The sequence below is a fragment of the Stegastes partitus genome, unplaced genomic scaffold, assembly GCF_000690725.1.
Source record: "Stegastes partitus isolate 25-593 unplaced genomic scaffold, Stegastes_partitus-1.0.2 Scaffold45, whole genome shotgun sequence".
Lineage (NCBI taxonomy): Eukaryota > Metazoa > Chordata > Actinopteri > Pomacentridae > Stegastes > Stegastes partitus.
In genome coordinates, this window is record NW_007577776.1 from 233,321 (window position 1) to 250,740 (window position 17,420).

At 41.9% G+C, this 17,420-nt stretch overlaps 1 protein-coding gene across 1 annotated transcript in view; it reads left to right on the forward strand.

Annotated features, from left to right (window-relative positions):
* Nucleotides 1-17,420, forward strand: part of fat2 (FAT atypical cadherin 2) — a 139,208-nt gene that overhangs the window by 104,332 nt on the left and 17,456 nt on the right. The window contains exons 23-27 of the mRNA XM_008306183.1: nt 267-424; nt 7,622-8,075; nt 12,739-12,892; nt 16,920-17,019; nt 17,135-17,286. Coding sequence (XP_008304405.1) covers nt 267-424; nt 7,622-8,075; nt 12,739-12,892; nt 16,920-17,019; nt 17,135-17,286 — 1,018 coding nt within the window. The remainder of the gene's footprint in view (nt 1-266; nt 425-7,621; nt 8,076-12,738; nt 12,893-16,919; nt 17,020-17,134; nt 17,287-17,420) is intronic.

The window sequence follows — 17,420 nt, forward strand, 5'->3', positions numbered from 1 at the left end:
ATAATTAAAAACATTTGCTGAACAACCTCTATATGAGTTTATGCCATTCTTTTTTTTGTTATTGTTATGTTTCAGGTCTAGATAAAACAGGTTCAGGCAAAAGTATCACAACTGAAGTGTATTGTAGATGACTGTGTAAGTCCTGTGTATGTATCCATTCATGTATGTGACGTTCTAATCATAGAATTGTGCTTCTCTGTGTGACGTGATGATTCATCGTCAGGTGTTTGCTCACTGTCGGCTGTCGCTGCGTTGCTGTGTTTCAGAGTCGGCGCTGAGGTTTGACGGGAAGTCCTACCTGAAGTATCTTCACGGGATGGACGAAGACAGCCAGGACTTCAGGCTGTCCCTGAGGTTCAAGACTTACCAGGAGCAGGGCCTCATCATGTCCACCAACAGCACCAAGGACTGGGGAACTCTACAGGTATTTATCTCTCTGACGCTGCATGTGACGAGAGAATCAGAAGACAGGACGTACTTATGACATCCAAAATCACATTTAAAAACAACAGGCAGATGCAGCCTCTGTGTGTTTGTTGTAATAGTTGAGTCTACTACAGGACAGTAGATCTGCTCTGTCCTGTGGTAGCTCGTCGTCATGTAGCCAGTTCAGTACTTTCTACTTCCTGCTACTTTCTACGTTCACTCCACTATATTTACTTGACACAGCGCTGAACAAATGTGTTAGACCACCACCCAATGTCAGGTTTGTGCCACAGCTGCCCTAAATTAACAGCATTGGTAATTACCAAAATCACTTCTTGTGTTTCTGTAATGGTTAATACACCAGTATGTAGAAGCTCTTTAACCCAAATGATATTTTTAATGCTAATATATAATTATTATTGTTATCCATGAATTTTTAAATGTACTGTTTTACAAAAAAAAAAAAAGAAAAAATGCCAAAGCACATTATTATTTCTTGATTAGGATGTCAAATTTGTATTATTTACTTGCATTCCTGAACAGAAAAATTAGTTTTAGTGGTTGGATGTGATGCTTGATTGATTTCTGACTCCTCAGAAAAGCCCAGTGGCTGAGATTTGGGTCTAAAAAGGTGAATTCAGTTTGAGATTCCTAATTCCTGTTCAAAAAGAGAGCTTAGTGCACATTAAAGCACTTCATGATGCTGGATGCTCTGTATATACAGTAGAATACACTCTCCAGCAGAATATAATGTCATTAAGATTCTCCTCGTCAACCAGCTGCTGCTTACAATGCAGTTATATAAAAACTGTTGCATACAGTCTAATAGACCTTTTTTTATAGCACAGTGTTGCTTCTTTGAACCAATCAGACTTAATGTGAATCTGGCTCGTCGCCACATCAGCCAATCAAGTATCTGTGCCAAGTCTCCCTCCACTATGTACTGTACTGTACTGTACTGTACTGTGGGGCAGAGAAGCTGCTGAAGAGAGTCACAGCTTCCTCTGTAGTTTTTTGACTGTAGTATCACATAAAAATGGAACACAGCTACATCAAAACAAATGTGCTTCTGAAGTCGCACACACTTAGGCAAAACTAAACAATGTTGGTGAAGTAATCAGGGTCCTAAACACAAATCCATCCAGCAGGATACGTGGACACCTCACGTTTTCAGCTAATTACGTTGTGCTGTTCTTCACTACAGCGTTTATTTAAAACTGATCCAAGGTCAGACCAGGAATGAAAAGAAATGCATGTCAGTGTTGTGCTCGCGTGGGAAATGCACTCATTGTCTCCTGGTTGGAAACGTCGCTACAGCTCAGGAAGATAAAATGAGATTAAACTGCAACAGACAAGCAGCAATTTAATTACAGCTAAAGGAACCACAAAATCATTATTTTTATTCATTTCAAGGAAGTGTAAATATTTATTGTGCTCTCCCCTGTGGCGGGACTTAATTTATTTTGCTCCTCTAGTATTGCTGCGGCGGAGAGATTAAATCTCTTCCTAATTTTCAGATGCTGTTGGTGTAATATTGTTGTTTGACACTAATTTACTACCAGAATGATAAAATGGGAGAGCCACTGATTTAATCTAAGGGAGTTCTCACTAGGGAACACTGACAACAAGTGAAGCTTTTCATTACAAAAGGTTTCCAGCTTAGATTCACAAATAAGACTCAACGCTTGGCTTCGACTTCGTAAGCCGATATCATCTTAAATACCAATGTTTTATTTGCTTCTCTGTGCCAGCAGTCATGTTATCAGTGCAGGTGTCGTGTCTTTTTGAAACGTCTGACATGTGGCGAGCCGTTCGTCCTGCATTTTGCGCCTAATCTCTGTTTGTCCTTTTTCTGTGTTTACCGCAAACACAGATCCCAGAATAGCAGGACACTGTGCCGTGTATCTGGGTCAAGCTCCGGCAGCATCACACAGCACCTGTTGAAGCCCTGAAACTTGGCAAACAAAATCAACTCGATTTAAATTTGTTCTATTGTGGCAACGCTGACATTTTAGACAATGTGGCCTTCTTCTTCTTCTTCGTCTTCTTCTTCTTCTGTGAAATACCAGCTCTGTCCTGGGCCTTTTCATGTCCTCTGTGCTGACGGGTCAAGCCCACATGTTGTTGGGACCGTTCAGCTTTTTAATTTAAAATGTAAAAAACAATCTTCCTATCACGGGGGCTCTATCTCGCCAAATCCTGCGGATGATCACATGTTCCAGCACATCAGGCATTTCTTGCTGTTATCTTTGTGTGGCAGATCGGCTCGTGTGTTTATGCGCTAAATGCCTGATTGAATATCAGAGGCGGCGCTACGCTGCGAACCCGCACACATTGTAGGTTTTACACTGGCTTATGAGGCCGGTGGTGCAGGTCTACCTCATTAATCTCTTCTTCTCCAGCGTAATCAGCTCATCGATGCTCTTTTAACTCAAGTTGTGACGCCTGCTGCCGCTGCACACGGCACGTGAGCCACATGTTGCCCTTTTCCCTCAAAATGCGCGCAGAGGGAAGCGGTGAGGCTTAATGAAAGCCTCGCTGTCTTCAAGATTTATTGGCAAGTTTTTGTGGTATTGTCACGGGAAAGGAAGATTCATCTTGGTGCTACAGCACAAGGTCTACTGTACCACATTAAATGGGTGCATTGAAAGAGAATAATGAATTGTTGTGTTCTTTGAGAGACATGAATAATTCTCTAAACAGATAACAAAAAAAAATGGCTTGATATGGACTTGATATGCTTCGTGGTGCTTCCCCTCGTGGGCTCTTCTCATTTGTGTGACATCCATGTGCTCTCGGGCAGAATATTCAATCATTCCGATTCTCAGAAAACTTCAAAAGCAGCATTCAGTCTTTCCCAAGGTTCTACCTCCTGGGTTTTGGATCTCGGGCACCGCACATGCAAGAACCTGCCTGATTCATTGTGAGCACAAATGGCTTCAAAAGGAATTTCTAAACATGGTCATCTGAGAGGACCCCTCGCCTGGGTTTAGTGATGACTTGAGAGAACCTTCCTGGAGATACAAGACGCTATTTGCACACTTCATTCCCCTCGGGACACGAGCTGCCGTGGATCTCAGTGGATTTTTTGCAAACTGTCAAATCTCGTCAGCATGCTTCGCACCTCTGAGAGGGAAAACAGTAACTTAAGTTCAGAGCTATTTGCTGCTGCTAATTCCCTTTTATGTCTGCACACATTGTCCTCTAAATCATCACCTTTGAAATGGAAATTGTGCCTGCTTGAATGAAAAGCTGTCGTGGTAAACTGTGTAGACCGAGGAAGGAAAACACTGTCCTCGGTGAGTGACGGCTCAGATCTGACAGCGGAGCAGTTTGCAACAAAGATGTGGATACGCGTTGGTAGAATCAGTGGACCAACACTCGATTCTCATGCTTGTTGCATTAACACAAACTGACTCACGTGTCAATTCGGGCTTTTATCTTGACGAGTGAGCAGAGAGAAATTGTTGCTCAAAGACCTGAGACGTTTCACTCGGCAGACAGTCTGTGATGACTGTTTGGCAAATTCCAGTGATGTTGCTCTGTAATGGCAGAAATGAGCTTTTTAGGATGTTCAGCGTTGCTGGCAACATGCTTTTGTGCATCACAGCATCAAACTTTCAGCTTTTCTTTCCGTCCGTTGGTCAACCACTTTGATTCACTTTGAAAAATCTCAACTGCTATTGGACAGACATACGCGGCTTTCAGAGGAAGAATCCTAAAGACAGTGAAGACCCTCTTGCTTTTTCCCCTGCATCACTGTGTAATATTGTTTTGAGTGAAATACTTTCCGTCGTTTATCAAATGAACCGTTAAGCACCCATTTCTTCCCTTGTGAGGGACTGTGAAGTTGGCCGTTTTAACCTGGGGTCACTTTTGAAACCAACCTTACGTGGACGTTTGAGGAACTGCAGGTTTTGGCTCTTCCATGTTGTCTTTTTACCTCGTTAACGTGTCCAGTTGATGAACGCACATCATGAGTAAATTTAGCAGTCAGTGTCATGACTGAGCAATCAGAAACAGCAGTTTACTGATGACAGATTCAAACTTCCAGGGTTTTATATTTAACAAACTTATAGAGCTAATCCTGTCAGCTTGCAGGGTGGAACTTTTTGTACCATTTTTCTTCTTCACGGTCTTTTTCCAGTTTGAAAATGTCTCTTACTGAAATACTGCAACTTGCTAATGTGTAGCGTTGCATACTTTTGTTGTGTTTTCTTTTTCCTTTTCTGACTAAAAAATGTTAACCCTAAATGTAAAAGTTGCTCCTAGTTGTCCCTGTTACTCCTAAAGTCTGTGACATGGAGTGACAAAAATCCCAAGGGTCCATTTGTTCAGAAAACTACAACCACAAGGGGTCGCTGGTCTGTTAAAGTCCACATGCAGCACCCCCAAGAGTGCATGACTTCCCAGCTCCATTAATGCAAAAGTGCATTTGGATATGCAGTTGGCCTCTGTTTTGCCTTATTAGTGTGCATGTAAATGTAGACCCAAATGGCGATGCTATTCCCATGCTATCCTGTTTTATTATGCTCAACAAGCCAAGGGAGTGCAATCAGTGAAGCTCATACCACCTCAGAGATACCTTGCTGCCTCCTGCCTTTACTCAGTGCAATACCATACAGCGTGGGGGTGAGCACATACCATACATCACATGCTAACAAAATGCTGCAGCCGTTGTTGCACGCTGAACTTTGCCCAGCAATATTAAAGCTCCCTGCAGGAAGCTTGCAGCGTTAGTGTTGAAGCTCCGGCTCTGTGATTTATAGTCATGAAGCACTGATGCTGTAGAGCTTCGGTCCCTGTGGAGTTTAACTTGACACGGTGCCCGCGCTACATTGGCTGTGCTGATACTGTAAAATCCTCAGTGCGTCAAACTGTGCTATCTCTCTTCAAATATCCGCCATAAATCACACTAGAAGTCACACCAAGTCATGTAAAATAGATTAAAAGACACGCGACACATTTTCACTTGTTCCTCTGCCAGCGCTTCAGCATCTTCCCATGATAAACCCTGAGCTGGAGCAGCCCAGCTCATCTCCCGCCTCTTCGTTGTCATTTATCCATGAGAAGAATTTTACAGGTCCATCCTTCCAAAAGGAGTCATTTCTGTTTAGTTTTTGTTGTTTGTTTTTTTTTCATTATTTCCAGCCACATGAGATCAAACAGAATCCTCCGGTAGGGACAGAGAGCTAAGCAGCGTCACCCGGAGAACAGCGCAAACGCCAGACAACCTGTTCATGGGTGAAACGCGGTCAGGAATAAATACTCCAACGAAATAAGCATGCAAAACAAAGAGACGAGCTCTTCGTCCTGCGGTGTTTTAAGAAGCAGCTGCCAGCAGATTGGTATCAATAATGCATTACGGCCTTCAGCGTCCGATGCGGTGATGCTTGGCAATTTGCAAAATACACACTCCATCTGTATATTTAATAGAGAAGATATGAGGAGCATTCCGTTACATAAAGAAAACATGAACGGATAAAAGATGCAGGGAAAAGCTGCTGGCTTGTTACTTTTTGGGAACGCTGAGCGTGCAGAAACACTAAGAGGCTCCCGCTGATGTTGATGAAATGCTGAGCAAATGTGAATGACTCCGTGCACTGTGTGGTGTGGTACAGGAAGAACGTCGGAAACATGGGAACCCAACGGCCAAAGCTGATTTTATTTGCAGCGTAAAAGCCTTTTAAGGCACAACATGTCTTTTTAATATCTGTAGACTTCAAAGGCTAAATGTAAAGTGTACAGTGTATTTGACATGGGAATCTGTCGTTTACATTTAGCTTCTACCTAAAGTGGAAAGAGTTTGCTCGGTCAAATGTTCCACACACAGAGAATGAACCAGGTCTGGGCTTCATGCAACATATTGCAAAGGCTTCCTACACAACACAGAACGTATAAATGACTATAAATCAGAGCTCCAAGCAGTTTCTGGGCTTTTTTTTTTTAAGCTCCTTTTTTACTCACTGTTGATTCATTTTTTTCTCTATTTAAAGAAAAAAAATAGATTATGTACAATATTTACCCAAGTGCCCAAAGATGTTACCGATACTGGAAAGACAAGGTGGCTCAGTGTGATTCACTATTTACAACTTTACAGCCTTTTCAGACTGGCATTTTACACACTCCTCAGCAATTCTAGAAAGATGTTTCACTCTGCTCAATGCATCTGATTTTATTTTGCTCGCAGTCTCCCTAGTTTATTTCCATACTTGTTTCCACAGCCTGCAGTGATCTTTTTTGTCACACTGACTGTCGGTTGCAGGTCACTCCGTCATGGCGTCTCAGTTCGGCTTGAGGAGCAAAACATGTTTAGTTTTTTTTTTTACAGGATCTATTGCAAGCGGCTAGTAATTTCCATAATGGCACGCCTGGGTTTGGTTCATTTTCCCGATGGAACTAGACGTCACACAATGAAGTTAAAAATGTTCTGCATCCCAAAAGCTGTTGGAATGTGTAACCATGACGTATATAGCCCAGTTTCAAACAAGTTGTCTTGACATCCTCTGACAAAACACTCAATCAATTCCTCTCGGAGAGTTATTACGCCACTAAAAACTGCTTTAATTGAACGCACAAATTAATATAACAAGCACCACAACATGATGCACCACCGTAAAAGTCTTAAACGTTAAATGTCAATTGCCAGATGTAAAATGTCAACTAAACTTTGAGTTCCAGTTAACAGGCCAACAGTTTTGGCCTTTGCAAAGGAAGATGTGTTACTTGGTTATTTTTAAACCCAAAGGCATCAGCTTCATTTATCTCCATAAAATGTATCAGAACTATCCTGAAGGCAGACGTCCATACAGAACATTTGTTACCTGGAGGTAATAAATTGCAGTGTCATTACAGTGTGACTGCATAAAAACAGTGTCAGTGTTCAGGTATTTTTGTGACTGACAGAATGATATAGTGCCGTATTATGTGAGGAATTCCTCTGAGTTTAAAAAAAAGATGTGCTTAATATCAAGTTTGTTAAAGCTATAGTTTTAAACAGATCCGTGTCCTTAAGTTCCCCCACCGTCCCACAAAACAGTTTACTTAAGGTGAGAGACTTAAAGTTTAAGAGTTTAGATTATCCATTAAGTGATAACCAGACTGGGGACTTCTTGTTTCTTCTAGTAGATAAAAAGGAAACTTTTTGTTTATCATGGATGGTTTACTTGCTGACCCTCATTTTATTTTTCCTCAGCTGACCAATGGAGAGCTGCTGTTTAGATACAGCTGTGGAAACACATCCCCTGGCTCTTTGCTGATTAGATCTGATCCAGTGTCAAACGGCCGCTGGCACAGCATCCTGCTAGAGGTCAAATCCACCTCCCTGAGGCTGATCCTGGACCAGCAGCACTCAGCCTTCATCGCCCTGACCGAGCCGTGCCGGATGATGCGCTCCCATGGAGCTTTGCTCTTCTCCTCTCTTGCCCAGGACTCTACATCAGAGGCCCATCAGAATCTACAAAACTTCACTGGCTGCCTCGAGGGCCTGGAGCTCAATGGGGATCCCATCAGAGCAGGTGACCCGGCGGACTGGATGGGGTCAGGGAGCAGGAGGGTGTTTGGGGTGTACCAGTGCTGCAGCAGGGCAGGAGCCTGCGACAGCGACCCCTGCCAGAACGGAGGGCTGTGCGAGGAGGACGCTATGGGAGGTGAGCAGATGAAAATGTGACTTTTGTTGTTCTCAAATAACATTAACTAGCAAAACAGGTTTGTTTTTACCAACGGGATTCACTGATAGCCTTTTTGACACACACTCACAGAGACACTTTGAAGGCAGGAAACGCTCCACTACACGCCGTCCTTTCATCTCTGTGGGCTGGAGTCAGGCTCTGGGTGTGTTTCAGTAAAGAAAATACACAGTGATGCATAGACACACTTACAGCCCAGCATCCGTGTGGCCCAGAACTCTCAGATGTGTACAATTCAATCATAACGTTCCAGTTTTGGACTTGTGCAGCATATGATTTCCCATCAGCATCTAGTGTCATCTGCCGAAATAAAAACAAGATCTAAAAACAGCTCCGAAACAACAGCTCGTTTTCCTCAAATTAAACCATCACCTAGATTTTAACGATGACATGTATTACTCATAGACTGTAGACACATGTTGTTAAAACAGCGTCGTTTAGTTCATTTTAAAATGGTCTCAAACAGATGAACAGAATCAGCTGATGATCCACTGAGTAGGTGCTGAAACCAAAAGGGCAGACTCGCTTCATTTAGATCATTTTATCCTTAAAGGGTCAAACTTAGTATTTAGATACATGTTTAAGTTTCCTGTACACAGACTCATCAACTCATTTCATACACAGAGACAACCCACAGTGCTTTACATCCTGCATTAAGATGTTTAAAAGACAGAAACAACAACAAAAAGATTTCCAGACAAACTATAATATAAAAGTACAGCCAACCCTGTTAAAACAAGTTACAGAATATGCAAAAGTATCGCATTAATTAAAGGCAGTAGAACAAAGACCAGCGTTCAGTAACTTTCTGTTTAAACCAGCACTGGTGTCTGATATGGGATAAAAAGTGGTGACAGCTCCGAGCCCACACTCGATGATCCAAAAAACCTCCAGCAGCATTGTTCTATTAAAAAACGGAGACCCAGGCTAGCAGGCGGCATCGAGGTCGAAACGAATGTGCATCTTTTGTCAGCTGTCACCCTGCAACGAACTCTTATGACAAGGCCGAAACTAATAATGAGCTGGTACCACTAACAACTATCGTCTGTGTCTCCAAAGCCTGATACATCTCATTCCTCTGGGCCACAAGGCTCTGTTGTGTTTTTTTCTCCAAAAACTATTTTTATAAAAAAAAAAGAAGAAAGAAACACTTCAGTAAGCCTCACTGTAGCGCTGGATGACATGCTGCTTCATTACCATGAACCCACACGCTGTAGTTTAACTCTTGCAGCATCAAATGTGCGTTTATCCTCCGTTCAACCCAACAAATACTACAACCTTGTTTTTGGAGTTTTGTTTTTTTTTTTTAAATTGCCGATGACACTCTTTAGGCTGCGAGCTGCAGATAGATAACAAATGTTGATTGTGGTTTCTTGAATGTAATATAAGTGTAGAATAACCTAAGGGCCAACATCCTCAAACTCATCCTTTGGAAATGAATAACTAGCTTCTTATTAGTGGATGCAGAAGTAGAATGTATTGCAGTTTTCTTGCATTAAATATTGTTAAAAGTTCTTTAAGCCTGCCGTCAGCAGTCAGGGACAACTTAGCCACATTAAAGATGTGTTTGGCCTGAAATCCTTATCTGACTCTTGGCCCATTTGTGCGACACGCTTTCTTATTACCATTTTAGGTTATCACTAATTGGACCGATGCGTCAGTTCTTCGCAAAGCACACTAGATAAAAAATAATAAAAATTGGTGTCTGAGAGGCTTGCAATGTCTTGTTTGTTGCATTGTGTATCACAAAAGAGGACGTCGGACTTATTCTTTACCTGAATAGCAGCTGATAAGCACACCTGCAATTTTACAGATAAAAGACCAGGGGCTTTTAAATATTATTCTCAAGAGTCTCTGTGAAACTGTGGCCGAGAGTGCAGGCAATATGTCCTAGCAGGGTGGATATGAAACCAAACATAAAGCTGAAGAGATATAAATCTCTGTGCTGTGGAAGAACAGCGTAAACGAACAAACCCTAAAGCTGATATGAAAAACCCTCGACCTGATGTTGCTTCTCTACTACGGGTTTACCTGTAAGGTCACCAAGCTGCATAATTTCTTTTTCCCCTTTTGTGCAAAATGACTACTATGGCTCCTGAGGACAGAGCATTACAACCAGGTATTACTTTTCTCAGGTTTTATTCATCATCATGTCAAATCACATTTCAGTTATGCTTCAGGCGCAAAACCCTGGTGCGCGATCTGAAGCTACAAATATATGTAGTTTCCCAAAACCTCCTTCCAGGTCAAGGAAAGACAATCAGACAGGCGGTAAACACAACGCAGACAGTGGATGTTTCTGTTTCTGTTCCCCGACTGTGTATCCGAGGCTTCAATTTAGTTTGCTTCCTGAGAAAGTAAAAAGTGATGAGAAGTCATAGGAAATAACAAGACAGAAGAAAATAACAGGGTTTGACTTTTCTTTTTTTCTTTGTACGCCACTTTAAGCCTTTTTAGGTATCGGCTTATTATGTCAAAGAAACATGTCCCTCGAAAATGAGATCGGCGCCACAAAAAGATACGTAGCAAAATATTCTAAGCTTCAAAGTCCGTCCGCCAGCTGTTGGAGCTTTCTGCCATAAAGTGGAGTGGGCTTAAGCGTCCTCGTGGGGGCGTAAGCACTGGGACATGGTTAGAAAGTTGTTGTGAAGCAGCTGTCTGTAAAAAGCCCAAGAAATAAATCCAACAGACGATTGACACGCAGGAACAGAGCTTCAACCAAATTAAACAAATACTAACAGCGATCCTGATTTTGGCTTCCTGCAGTTGGATGAACATGATCAAATTTAAAATGCGCTTCACTCGTCAAAAACAAAAACAATTCTGTCCAGCAGAGGACGTTCAGCAGTTTGGTGTTTCTATGGTAAAGAGTGCAGCTGCAGGCAGGGAGACACCGACTGATCCAGCGGAAAAGAAAAAGTACTGCACTTACTGGCTGATGCGATGTCAGGGGGAGGCTAAATTCAGTTCAAATTAATCACAATCATGACTTTGGCTTCCCTCGATTAAATGAATACTATCAACTTCAGTATTGACATTCAAAAGGCAATTCACATGTCTCCGCTCAAAGAAAACAGCTCATGTAAATGTAGTGACTTGGTTTGAACTTGAGTAAATCTGACATTAAAACCCCTTATTTCACTCTGTTCAAGGTAATTTTAGGTCACAGGATTGTCTGAGTGAGCTGCAGGCGCTCAGCAGCGCCTACTGTGGTCTGCCTGGGAGGGGTTCAGGGGCGACGGGGAATTTTGTAGTCTATCTTGCAGATGTTAAGCAAGTGAAGAGTTTAGACTGTGCACAGTTTATAGGAGACAACATCCAGGAAAAGACAAAATTAATGTTTTTTAAATCTTTTGAAAATATCAAATCAGAAGTTACAATCAGTGAAAAACTAGGGTATGCAAAGACAACTACTCATATTATTATCATACTCAGACTCAACGGCATGCAAGGTTGATTAATAACCAAAATAGTGTGCAACCCATGGACTGTATAAAAGATGGACGTAGCAACCGGCCCTGAAAAAAGGAAGCCAACCCGGAAGTGTCAAAAACCTGCAATATCACTACGTCCGCTAGCTGCTGGCTCCAAAAAGCCCTGGCTCCCATAGACTTGAATTGGAAAAGAAGTGATCACAGATCACAAAATACTGCATTCCTCCAGCTCAGGATTTTTTTCTTATTAGTTTTCATAGTCAAATCCAGAGATCAGGTGGCCAATCTGAAAATAAATCAATACAGAATTTTTAAAAAATCGTCAACATTTTGCGGGGCAAGGGGCGTGGCTGGCTTGATTGAGAGTCGGCAGTGACGATACAGACGAAGCGAGCAGAAGGCGGTAAATGTGGGCGGGCAGAGAGGGCCCGCCTCTCAATCCGTCTGACCAATCGCTGCTCCTATGGCTCCGCCCCCCCCTTTTTGCGTCACTGGCTCCAAAAATCCAAGATGTCAACCAGGAAGTAGCAAAACCCTGGCTTCATTTTCTCAGTGCAGAAACCAACGGGTGACGTCACGGTAGCTACGTCCATCTTTTATACAGTCTATGGTGCAACCAAATCATGTACTGTTGTGACTAACAGATAAAGTTTTCAGCATCAGTGCTACCAGGGGGAAGGTTTGTGTGAAGCCCTGTATAGGACAGCGGTATGAGAGTGTGAAGCTCATGCAGAGAGCCACATTATGAGCCCTGAGCCAGAATCATTAACTGAACAAAATAAGGATTTTTTTTTTTTTTTTAAATAGTCAGCACTGATAACTGAGAGTTTGAAAAAAATCTAATAACAATATGTCAGCCAATTATTAGTTTTGTTGATTGTCCTTTTGAGTCAACAAAATGTTTTTCCGTTGCTATTTTAGATCAGTGAAACTGCGATTACATTCCTCCTGGGTTTGATGTCACGCATTTCCTACCAATTAACCACAGGGTGTTTAAAAACGGTGCATGTTTTTTAGGACTGATTTTGTATTTTTTTTTCCTTTTTGAATATCAAACTCGCTGGTATGTTTTGGGGCTCGATCAGGTTGACCTTTGCTTTGATTATTTTCTGCCTGTAGGGGAAACTCACTGAGGCTTTGATCGGTCGCTCTTGTCTCAGATGTCTGGGTGTGTTTTATTTACTGTGCAGAGCCGCGCTGCAGGTGCGCGGGAGTCTTCCACGGCCTCCGATGCGAGCTGGCCGACAACCCGTGCGCCTCCCAGTCGTGTCCCCACGGTAGGGTGTGTGTACCCAAGCCTCAAGGTTACATGTGCAACTGCTCGCTGGACAACGCTGAAGCAAGGTAGACACACACACACACACTTCATTTTCTCATTTATTTATGCAGTTCTTCAATATATTCTTTACCAGAAGACGCTAGTTTTTTCCTAGTGTTGGCTTTATGATTATCCTTCATTCAAGAATTTCATTTTTCTGGTTTCCAAGCGTCCAATAGGGACCAATAAGCTGATATTAGGGCCGACATTCATCGTTAGTAATCAAGCAGAACAGGAAACACTGTCTGGAGCTGATGAACATTTGCAGCAAAAATTCCAGTGTTGCTGTCAAAAGTTAGAAAAACACAAACTCCAACACAAAACTGAATTGAAGTGCTTTAGTTTACTTTTGTTTTACATATGTTTAACTAAGTTTCTCAACATTGATTGTTCATAATTGACAGGCTGTCACTGCTGATGTGTGGAGAGAGGTGGCCGCATCAGAGCCAAATCAGTGCATTTTTAAATTAGATTGTGTTTTTGTGAGTTGGTTTTAAAAAAGAAAAGAAAATTAAAGAAAAAAAGTTAAATTCTTTAAAGTCCAAAAACATCAGCTCTTAGCATCTTTCAGTATCAGTCAAACTGCTGAAAGGAGACACTGATCAAACCCAATCAACAGAATGTCAGCTACTAATAAGCTGATCTTTACAGCATCATTAACCATTGTTTTGTTGTTGTTATGGCAGCAGAACAAACCCAGCTTTAAGATTAGCACCAAATAAAGTCGGTATGATTGCATTATGACTGGGCTGGGCAGCTGCAAACACTGATGAGAGCAGAGATGCAGGCCTGAAAAAGCAAGACAAGTGTTTGGAATGGATACAAAGCTCTGTGGAACTGTGGGGAACTACGAGCAACAACATGCTGCACATAATTTGATCAATTATTGATATAAAAAAAATGGATACTGCTGCACCTTTAAGTGAAAAAGCTGGTTAGTCATCTGCTTCTTTCTCACTTTTAACCAAAGTAGAAAACTTTTTGAAAACAACTTGAAGTGATTTATGAGCACATTCTGTACCAAGAACAAAAACAAAGAGTTTATACAATAAGTGGATTATTTGACAGAGTCAGTGATAGAGCTTTAGTTGGAAATCATTTTGAACTGATGAATTGTACCTTTTTTTTTTCTTTTTTTTTTTAAACACAAATGTAATTCACTTGTCACAGATTCCATTCATGTTCTAACAGGAATAGCTGCTGGACAAAAAAAAAGACAACAACAACAAAAAATCTGAATAGTAATCAGTGATAAAGATGATTTCCTGCAACCGTGAGTCTCCCAAATGTATTGCGGTCTAACAGTTAACACACACCCACAGATTTGTAATTAGATACACAGACGTATGAATCATGGTTCCACCAAGGCCGACTAAATACAAAAGCCAACACAATCCTCATTATATGCAGCGTCACTTGCGCTGAAGCACATGCTTGCATTCCGAAAAACAATGTGCATGGCCTTGAATTTGCATGTATTTGTGATTGGACTTACATACCACACACACACACACACATGCACACAAAAACACACACGTGCATCTCATTCTTAAACCGGCTAGTTGTATTCCACTCACACCACCAGCGGCCGCCTTACAAAATTACAGTGGCATTTGCATATTCTTCCTTTCATTAAAGCCGCCGGTGGAATTGCGACGCTCCTTGCTGCTATTAACAGCGGTCCGCGTTCCAGGTGGGGCTTTGATTAACTCGGTGAATGAAAAATGACCGCTGCTGGACCGTAACTGCAGGAAGTGTGAGTTTGCGGTGTGATTTGTAAAACATGCAGATATGTTTTATCATGCTGCGATGCATGCGTTGCAATCAGACCGTGCAGTGGACAGCAGCGCATTGTATTTATAGCATAATCTACATAACAAGTAGCATCAAATATTAACCAAAATAAAGGACTCAGCTCAACTCAGTTAATCAAAAACTCTTTTCAAAATCAAGCTGCTTCTTCACAGGAAAAAAAACAAAAATCACATGTGCTGCATGTTCCTCTGTAAAGTGCTGTTGGAATATACTTTCAGTTAAACACAACGAGGGAATTTAGCACCTGGGAAATGAGCGGGTGAAGCCGAACGCCAGGCGGTTTTATGTAAAACAAAATGATAGGTTTTTGTCAGTGTCGCAGCACCAGCACTTAGCAATCAGAGTTCTGCCAGTATGTCCTCGGGGTGGTGTTCCACGCCTGGGCCGGGAAGATGGAGGGCCTCAGTGAAGCTTTTAGTATCATCAGCCAAATTTAACCTACACTCAAGGGCCAAGGTGGCAGCCTGGGCGCTGCTCAGCGCTCTCGTTCACATTCACATACTGACAGACACAGCGGCCCGCGGCGGTTTGGTTATTCAGAGCAGCTGTTGAAAGGGGAACCCTGGGTTTTTGGACACAGTTTTGACAAGTCGATGAATAGAAAAACTTAAACAATGAGAAATTATTTGAATTTACCATACAAAATAATTTAAGTTAATTCAATACTTTTAGGGCATTTTAAAGTAACAAACTAATCTGAGGCCGCAACGATTAATGGATTAGTCGTCAGCGATTAACTTAATCACAGTATTTTGATAATTGATTTATTTGTTGAAGTGTTAAGAGAGGTCATCACAACTCAAAACCTCTGAGCTCGTTCATTCTCCTGCGATAGTAAACTGAATATCTTTGGATTGTGAATAGAACATAGACTGTATAAAAGATGGACCTAGCAACCGGCCCTGAAAAATGAAGCCAACCTAGAAGTGTCAAAAACCTGCAATATCACTATGTCCACTAGCTGCTGGCTCCAAAAAGCCCTGGCTCCCATAGACTTGAATTGGAAAAGAAGTGATCACAGATCACCAAATACTGCATTCCTACAGCTCAGGATTTTTTTCTTATTAGTTTTCATGGTCAAATCCAGAGATCAGGTGGCCAATCTGAAAATAAATCAACACTGAATTTTTAAAAAATCATCAACATTTTGCGGGGCAAGGGGCGTGGCTGGCTTGATTGACAGTTGGCAGCGATGCAGACAAAGCGAGCAGAAGGCGGTAAATGTGGGCGGGCAGAGAGGGCCCGCCTCTCAATCGGTCTGACCAATCGCTGCTCCTATGGCTCCGCCCCCCTCCGACGATTTTTGCGTCACTGGCTCCAAAAATCCAAGATGTCAACCAGGAAGTAGCAAAACCCTGGCTTCATTTTCTCAGTGCAGAAACCAACAGGTGACGTCACGGTAGCTACGTCCATCTTTTATACAGTCTGTGGAATAGAACAACTCACGTGAGCAATTTTAGGCTTTTGGAAGTAAGAATTTTCATTTTTTCACTATTTTATGACATTTTGTATGTTAGACTGTGAATAAACTAATCTAGAAAACACTTTAAAAACAGTTTAAAAATTGACAGTGAATATTGTTTCATGCAGCAACCCTGCTTAATTCAATCTCTGTTTACTTGCCTGCTGTGGAGCTTTTAAATGCACCAAATTAGGTGGAAATTCTTTTCAAATCTGTAACTGTTTTCTGCTGGAGGTGCAGTACAATGTTGGATTTATTATTTTTCATTGTTTCCAAGTTAACATCCATTAGAAGTGGTACAAGCGGAATATTAAATACTGAACTTTGTAATACTTTACTGCTGAAGCCATGACAATAACGTGATAAATGCTGCATTCTTCATGTCTGCAATCTAACGTATGTCAAGCACTTCAACAACTGTGGGTGTTAGCGCATTAGCATACTAACGTTATTATTCAGCTCAAAGCTCTGCTGAAGTACGACGGAGGTACACAAAGAACGGACAAAAGCCGAAGCAATTCTGACGATGCAGAGCTGAGCTTGACAAGCTGACTCTGTGATATCTGACTAATGTAACAGCATTTCCTCAGGCAACACAGTTTTCCCCAGTAGAAGCCAAAAAATAAATAAAAAAACAGTAATATGAGTTTTGGGACCTTGTGCTCCGCTGATGCAGCAACTGAACCATTAAACACTGCAAACAAACTCAAAATAGATGCAGATTTAAATGTCCTTCGTTCTTCTTGCCCTAAATCTGGCTTCCTTTAATCATTTAGGTGCCACAATGAGTTTGAAGTCTGCTCGCCCAACCTGTGTCCTGGAGGGTTTGACTGTAAAGTCACTGATGGCTCCATCCACTGCGACCTGCAGCATCTGGTCAGTCAGAACAAATGGATTTTCATGGATTCATCAGAATAATACAATTTGGTTTGCAACATTGAACTTCCACTGTCGTTCTAAAGTCGTCGTCATCATGCTGTCTGTCCATCAGGTGTCTCCTGAGGTGATCGGCTACGTGGAGATCATAGAGATCGGTGCCAGCGTGCTTGGATTGCTCTTCTTGGTCGGCATGTTCGTTTGCATCAGGAAACGATACGTTCAGCAGAAGAAGAAAAAGCCCGTCTGTGTCCAGGACTCCAACGGGTGAGAGTGACTTTCTACTGTAAAATGTTGAAACAAATCAAGTGTTCAAGCAACTTTTCAGCAGCAGCAGCAAAAGCTGTCACGCACCTGTCTTAACTTTTTCCACCGTGCATTGTTATAAAGTTGTTGTACAT